The sequence below is a fragment of the Nicotiana sylvestris genome, chromosome 6, assembly GCF_000393655.2.
Source record: "Nicotiana sylvestris chromosome 6, ASM39365v2, whole genome shotgun sequence".
Lineage (NCBI taxonomy): Eukaryota > Viridiplantae > Streptophyta > Magnoliopsida > Solanales > Solanaceae > Nicotiana > Nicotiana sylvestris.
In genome coordinates this window covers 101,579,199-101,587,640 of record NC_091062.1, presented here as the reverse complement: position 1 = coordinate 101,587,640, position 8,442 = coordinate 101,579,199, and the positions used below count along the sequence as shown (strand labels likewise).

Here is an 8,442-nt window from a genome sequence, read left to right as displayed (position 1 = left end):
AACCGGGTCTGGATCTGATCGAAAAAGATCTGTCCAGCGACCCTCCGTTGATACCCGGCGAGACAGAGTAAACTCAACTGAAACATCTTTTAAAAAAACAGATCTAAAAAAAAATACGAAAAATGGCTCCGAAAAAGAATAATAACATGGTTAGCTTTCTCGGTTCAAAACTCTGTTGATTGTTGTTGATTCGCGCTACTAATGTTGTTGGGATCTAGTATGTTGAGCTTCATCCTTAAAAGATTCAAGCCTTTACTTGGCACTTTGCTATAATTTCACACTTTAGGCATTCTTCAATCTCATACTTATTGCGTACACAGTATATATCACATATTTTGCATTTGGATGGCATTTTTATGACGCGCCAATTGGAATCCTGTCGTATCTAATTACAAGCTTTTCTCGTGACCAAAGTTATTCCCCATTTGTTATATTGTTGTTTATTATTATTTTAAACCTTTAGTAGCCGAAGCATGAATAGTCCAAATTCGTATATGTCTTTCATTCAATGTTTCTTTCATTTCCGTTTTTGGTCGTAATTTGCATAAGTTGGTTTTAAGTTTTTTTGTTTGTTTGTTTGTTAACATTAGTAAAGGAGGTAATGATGGATCCGTGATTAATGTTTTGGATTTTTTAAAGATAAGGGTTTGGGGTTTGGTATCACAAAATGCGTTTGGACTATTCAGTCAACTGAGTTTGGATTAGAGCATTGTGCCAGACTTTTATTTTTAGCTCCCAAGCCAAATGATAATCAAAATTCGTAAGCTAGCCTATCTTTCTCTATATTTACTCTATTTCCTCCATAATATTATCCATAATCAAAAACCCTGCAATAATCTCAAAGTAGTCTAGAAAACAATAATATGAATATCCGTAGTTTACTTTAGTTGAGTACAATAGTCTTGAAATAATTTGGGGCATGCCGTGCCAAATAAAATTTCAAAATGCATGGTCCTCATTTAATTAATTTTAATCCTTAGAAATCGAGGCGTGCCATTTAGTTGAATTTCCATGGCCCTCGCAAAGCTGAAACGCGTAGTTGCTTTAAGCGCGTTATTTCAATAATATTACCTTCCTAAACTCGGGTGTGCATTTCATGTGACCCAAATCCAAATCTTAACAACGTTGAATAAAATGTGTTTCGAATTGCGGGTGTATTTCATGTGGCGCGATCCAAAGACATGTTTCAAACGTCGTTAAATCTTCTTTAAAATAATTAAAAGCGGGTTGAATAAGTTTAAATGTACCATAGGCTAAAACATGTATTAAAATTAGATAATAGGCCAATTATGATAGTTTAAGCGACCGTGCTAGAACCACGGAATCCGGGGGTGCCTAACACCTTCCCTCGGGTTAACAGAATTCCTTATTCAGAATTTCTGGTTCGCAGACTTCAAAAGGAAAGTCGAATTTTCCTCGATTTGGGATTTAAAAAATAAACCGGTGACTTGGGAAACCAAATACTATGAATTGAATAAATAATCCCATTTCGAATAATGTCACTTAAATTGGAAAAAACTCCCTTGTACTACCTTCGGGTGTGTAAAAAAGGAGGTGTGACAGCAATCAGAAAATCTTGCCGTAAATAAATCTCCAGTCATCGGCTCTAGATATTTTATAATAGAAGGAGATTCATATCCAACATATATCCCCAACCCTCTTTGAGGACCCATCTTTGTGCGTTGTGGTGGAGCAATTGGAACATATATCGCACAACCAAAGATCCTAAGATGGGAAATATTTGGCTCCTGACCAAAAGGCATTGCAATGGGGAGATTTTATGATAACTTGTGGGCCTTATCCGCACAAGTGCTACTGAAATGGGAAGTTTTGTTCTCACAAGCATTGGTCTAGAAATTAATTGGAGGCGTTTGATCAAAGATTCTGCTAGACCATTTTTTGTATGAACATGAGCAACCGAATGCTCAATTGTTATCCCAGTTGAAATACAATAATCATTAAAGGCTTGGGATATAAACTCATCAGCATTATCAAGACGAATTGTCTTAATTGCATAATCTGGAAATTGTGCTCTTAGCTTTATTATTTGAGCCAACAAACTTGCAAATGTCATATTGCGAGTTTATAGTAAGCACACATGTGACCATATTATAGATGCATCTACCAAAACCATATAATATTTGAATGGTCCACATGGAGGGTGAATGGGCCCACATATATCACTCTGTATTCGTTCCAGAAATGCAGGGGATTCCATCCTAACTTTAATAGTTGATAGTCTAATAATTAATTTTCCTTGAGAACATGCAGCACAAGAGAATTCCTTAAATTGAAGAAGCTTCTGATTCTTCATTGCATGCCCATGTGAATTCTCAATTATTTTATGCATCATATTAGAACCAGGATGGCCCAACCGGTCATGCCACATAATAAAATTATCTTGATTAGTAAACTTCTCATTTACTATGGCATGTGTTTCAATCCTGCTAATACTTGTGTAGTATAAGCCGGAGGAAAGAGCATGTAACATTTCAAGCACATATTTCTTACCGAACATTATTGTAGTAATATAAAGATATATTCAATCTTTTCATCATTTGTAGTCTCAATATGATAGCCATTTTGGCGAATATCTTTGAAACTTAATAAGTTTCTTTGAGATTTACCACAATATAGTGCTTCATCAATAGCCAAATTTGTTCCTCCTAGTAGTAATAAATTGGTTCTTCCAGAACCTTCAATTAATCTTGTACTACCGGATATTGTATTAACATTCGCTTCTTTCATTACCAAATAAGAGAAATATCTCTTATCTTTTAAAATAGTGTATGTTATAGCACTATCTAGAAGACATATCCAATTGAAGACTGGGGAATTTTCATATTCTTCATAAAAAAAGACAAATAATACATCATAAAAAATATGAAAGACAAGCAGAAAAAAAAAACATTAAGAAATGCATTAGGAATGTAGAAACTAGCAACATGTGATGCATTAGGAAAATACACTCAAGAAAAATAAACTAATTGCAAACATAAAAATAACAACTTTTATAGCTTCATTCCCCAGTAAGATGATTAGTTCTTCAGTCAATATCCTCAAAGAAGTCTCTAGCTTCTAAATGAGTAATATTTGTTAGGCCTTCAAAATCATCATCTTTATATGCAAGATGTGCCTTAGAATTATATTTGTTTGAGGGACCTGCTTCATCATCATTATTTTGAAAGGTCAAGTGTGCCTCCATATTATTTTCTTTTTCCTGAGGGAGGCTTGATAAAGTTTGACAAAATGTTCTGGCGTACGACAAATGCGTGCCCAATGACCTCTCATACCACATCGGTGACACATACTAGTTTTACCTTTTGAATGATTAATTTGAGAACCCTTATTGTTCTCCAATTTATTTCCAGCGTAATGATGATAATTGTTTCGTCCCCTGCCACGTCCACGTTTACGACCATGTCCACGACCACGGTAATTATTTTGTTTTCTTTCAAACTTGGCATATGCTGCTACAGCATTCACTTCCGGAAATGAAGCTGACCCAGTGGGACGGTCTTCATGATTTTTCATTAATAGAGTATTATTTTGCTCAACCACAAGTAGGCATGTGATTAACTCAGAATATTTCTTAAAACCTTTTTCACGGTATTGTTGTTGTAGCACCACATTTGATGCGTGAAAAGTAGAAAATGTTTTTTCCAATAAGTCTTCATCTATGATAGTGTCTCCACATAATTTTAATAGAGAACTTACTTTAAAGATAGCAGAATTATACTCACTTACGGTTTTAAAGTCTTGCAATCTTAAATGTATCCACTCATACCGAGTTTTCGGTAATACCGTAAGTTTTAGGTGGTCATACCGATCCTTCAAATTAATCCATAATTCAAGTGGATCTTTTATGGTTAAATATTTAGTTTTTAACCCTTCATGTAGATGATGACGAAGGAAAATCATGGCCTTCGCTTTATCCTGATTTGATGTTTCATTTCCTTGTATAATAGTATTTCCAAGACCTTTAGCGTCAAGGAGGTGTGACAGCTCCGGCGACTCTGCTGGGGACGCCAAACCCAGAACTTCGGTTCAGGGTTTAAGAATTCGAGCTTAGGATAGCTATTATGATTGGCTTTATCTGTTATCTGATTTTCCTACATTTTTGAGCCTAATGTGCTAAATGCTTTTACCGCTTTGATATTCTGTGAACTGTATATAAACTGCTACGAAACCCTTCCTCTCTCTAAGTCTTCTAAATCATGGAGAAGGGTGCACTTCGTGTGACTTCTCCTCTATCTAGAGTCTTATCCCATTTTAGAACGAGGTTCGGACAAGTTGCTAAGCCGGTGAAGCTTCTGTATTCCCGGTACGCTCCCCCCCCCCCGCTCGAGTTGTCCTCTCGGGTAAGCCAGGTCTAGAACAATAAACCCAGGTTTTAAACCTAGTATAACAAAGCCTCATGTCGGATCCCCAGTAGGAACGTTTGTTTGCATCATGTGCATTTGACTTAGGAGGCTCAACACAGGGGTTGAGTCTGTCTAGGACAGGTGTACCTGAAATGTAAGACCATCCTGATGCATTCTACTCGCTACTTGTGCATTTATTTGCTTCGGATTTGCATGTTGACTGGCTTGTGGCTAATAGAAGAAATTGGGAAAAGAAAATAGCAGTGTGAGGGCTCAGAGAGATAGTTACTTGTTTTGAGAAATCAGTGTCCAAAATATACTGAAACTCTGCCAAAATTTTGAAGAAAAAAAAGAGAAAAGAAAAAGAAAGTTTTGTCTTTAGAATTAGTTGGTTTTCATTTTGTCAAATCTGACCGAACTACGCTGGTCTGATTCCCACCGGATGTGAGATACGTAGGCAAACCTCATCGGTTCCGACCCCAATTTTCAAAAAAATCCAAAAAAAAAATTCATTAGTTCCTTCTTTAGAAATTTTTCCTTAGAAAATTCAAATAAAAAAAAGAAGTTTTTAAAAACTCAAAAAAAAAAAGTAGTGTCCTTCTTTCTGAAGTTTTTCATACGGAAAAAGAAATAAAAAGAAAATCAATAAAAATCAAAATCCAAAATACGGGTTTCCTTCATTTCGAATTATTTTTCCCAAAAATTCAAAAAAAAAATCAAAATAAAAAAAATACTCTTTAGATGTCTTTCTTTTGTAAATGTCCATAAAAAAAATTTGAAAAAAAATTAAGTCCAAAAATATTTTCGCCTTTCTTTAGAAGTGCTTTTGTAAATAAATAAATAAAAAACTCAGAAATCCAAAACATTTCTTAAAAGTCTCTCTTTCGAAAATTAAGAGGCAACATTCAAAATCCAAAAATATTTTCTTTTCTTCATTAGAAAAAAGAGAAACTGAATGAAAATTCAAACAAAAATATTTTCTTTTTACTTTTAAAATTCCCAAAGTTCAAATCAAAAGCACATGGATTTTTAGAAGTCTTTCTTTCAAAAACAAAACAAAAATCAAATTTCAAAAGCAAAAAATCAAAAATATTTCCTTTTTTCTTTTAAAGCATTTCTTTCAAAAATTTCAACCAAAAAAAAGTTAGTTTATTTACTCCATTTTCGATCTTCCCGAACTACGCAAGATATGATTCATGCAGGGTCATGATACGTAGGCAATCCCCATCGGATTCGATCATAGCTATAAAATAAATTGAGTGAAAAATAAACTGTAAAAAAAGAGAAAGAAAATTGAGTGAAAAAGAGAAAAAGAAAAAATAGTGAAAAAAAGAGAGTGACAAAAAATGAAAGAGTGAAAAAAAAAAGAAAAAAAAGAGTGCCAAAAGATAAAGGAGCGACAAAAACAAGAGTGATTAAAGAGACAGAAATGAAGAAAAGAGGTACAAAGTGAAAAGGGCTAGTTAAGGCCGGGATGAAACATGCAACCGTTCAAACACACGGTAGAAGCGTTTAACTATTAGGTGCATTGCATCCCAACGTGCGATTTTCAATATGTTAACTGTTTCAAAACTGACAAGGTTGTTGGATGTGCAAGCATTTAGCCAGGTTTTGGTGGTTGGTTTTGTTGGTAGTCTAGTCTCCCCTCCTTTACAGAGGCACATATGGCCTCCGCAAGCAATCTACCAATCATCGGTCCTGAGGATAGCCCAGCATCGGCTATTCTACAGCTAGAATCAGCAGCTGCTGAAGAGAACAAGATGTTGCGTCTCCGCATATGGAAAATGTGGGACGCCTGGTCTAATGGTAGGGAATCGCCAAGTGCAATTCCTGGGTTCCCTGAATTGATCCCCAGGTCAGGTGAGGTTACCAATTCCATTGTGCCCAACCCGCTCATCCCATGCGGGCACCCTCCAATGCCTTTCAATGATCCTGGCATGTCTTCTATGGTTCGCCCCCAGGCACCGGCTTCAAAGGCACCACCTCCAATGTTCATCTTTCAAGGTCCACAGCTTCAACTAGAAATGACATATGTGACCCCAGACTCTTTCACTCAACCTTCGCAAAATGACCTCTCGGCGGAGCAAGAAAAGGTTGTTGAAAATCCCGAGCAAGAGGAAATGGCTCGGAAGAAGAAGAGACTAGAACAAAGCCTGAAAAACATGCAAGGTCTGAGTGGCCAAAAGAGTATGTCATACTCTGACCTCTGTATGTTTCTCTATGTCCACGTGCCAGTTGGGTTCAAGATGCCAAAATTTGAAAAGTACGATAGGCACGGAAACCCGGTTGCTCATCTGAAACGATACTGTAACCAGTTGAGGGGTTCTGGTGGGAAAGAGGAGTTGCTAATGGCCTATTTCGGGGAAAGCCTCACCGGAATCGCTTCTGAGTGGTATACAGATCAAGAAACTACTCATTGGCACGTGTGGGACGATATGGCCCGAGATTTTGTTCACCAGTTCCAGTATAATGTGGACATCGCTCCCAACAGAAACACTTTGTCCAAATTGAAATCGAATATCACGGAAAGCTTCCGCGAATATGCTGTCAAATGGCGTGAGCAAGCTGCGAGGGTAAAGGCTTCGATGGACGAAGTTGAAATGGTCACGATCTTTCTGCAGGCCCAAGAGGCTGACTACTTCCAGAACATGATGACCGCTATGGGTAGGCCGTTCGCTGAGGCTATCAAAATTGGGGAAATGGTTGAAAACGGTTTAAAACGGGGCCGAATCTTGAGTCATGCTACCTTTAAGGCCACATCACAGGCTGCTCAGAATGGTTTGCTGGAGGGTTTGATGAACAGAAATGGGTTCGAAGAGGGAGCCATGATGGTGTCAAGCTCGAGGGGGGCCCACAGGTCATTCAGCCAATCATATGTGTCTCCTATCGTCCCACCACATTATTATCCCCTTCAAGATGATGCTTATGTCGTGGCACCGCCTCCCTATGAGGTGATGAGTGCTCAATCTTACATGCAGCCACAACATTATACACAAAATCGAGCTCCAACTCCCATAAATGTACATCCTTACCAAGCTCCATATATTCCCCAACCAGATCTTCCCCAGTACAATCCTCGCCCAAGAGAGCCTTTCAGAAAGAATTAGTTCACCCTTATTGGTGAATCGTATTCAAGCTTGTTCCAAAAGCTAATCAGGCTAAATCTATTGCAGCTAGTGGCCCCAAACCGGTCGAACCCCGAGTCCCCCTCGCACCGAGCTGATGCTATATGTGAATACCACTCTGGAGCAGTGAGACACAGTACAGAGGACTGTTGGACCCTCAAAAGGGCAATTGAGGGTTTGATTGAAGTTGAAAGAATTATTTTTCGGGATGAAGAAGCTCCTGATGTAATGAACAATCTGTGGCCTGCCTACAACATCAGGCCAATAGTCAGAATGATTTGTGAAGTTGAGGAATTTGATCCGGCATTGAAGGCCATTGCAGCCATTGCCGAGCACGGAGAAAATCCAGAAAATGATCGCCAAACATGAAAGTTCCCCATTAGACGGGAGTCTCGGTAGCCAGTCTTGCTATTCTTTCTGCATCCGGATTATCTCGAGGTGTGATCCAGACGTTTTACTTTATTGTCTTACTTTCTGATGTAAGCCCTTTTATCTTCAAAAATTAAAAAAAAATCAAAACAATCAAAAAAAATCAAAAATCAAATGAAATTAATATTTCATTGTCTAGGAATGTCTCTTTTCTTAATCTTGTCATTTTTTTTCTTATTCTCTTTTTAGTTATGTTAAATCCAGATTTCAAAAACATGACATGCTTGCGGACTTCATGCCCAGATCCTGAAAGCTGTCAAACCTCGAAATAATGAATCAAGGATTAGATCGCAATGAAGATAAAATTTAAGGAAATAAGACAAAGAGTTGGAACATTTGAAGAAAAATTGGTTCTAGATTGGAAAGGTCCATACATTGTAACAAGAGTACTTCCAAAAGAGTGTGTTGTACTTGGGACACGTCAAAGGAAATATCCCTGAAACAACTATCAATGCAAATGCAGTCAAAAGGTACTCTGTTTGATCCTCCATATAGCATTAATATTCTCCGGTTGGGATGAATAA

General features: G+C 37.5%; 1 protein-coding gene across 1 annotated transcript; it reads left to right on the top strand.

The window, feature by feature from the left end:
* Nucleotides 1-6,028: 6,028 nt before the first annotated feature.
* LOC138871029 (uncharacterized) lies at nucleotides 6,029-7,471 on the top strand. Its single transcript, XM_070148880.1, has one exon. The coding sequence runs from the start codon at nucleotides 6,029-6,031 to the stop codon at nucleotides 7,469-7,471; it is 1,443 nt and encodes a 480-aa protein (XP_070004981.1).
* Nucleotides 7,472-8,442: the final 971 nt, after the last annotated feature.

Bases quoted from the DNA above. Each gene is read 5' to 3' on its own strand.
- LOC138871029 (XM_070148880.1), top strand. From the start codon at position 6,029: ATGGCCTCCGCAAGCAATCTACCAATCATCGGTCCTGAGGATAGCCCA.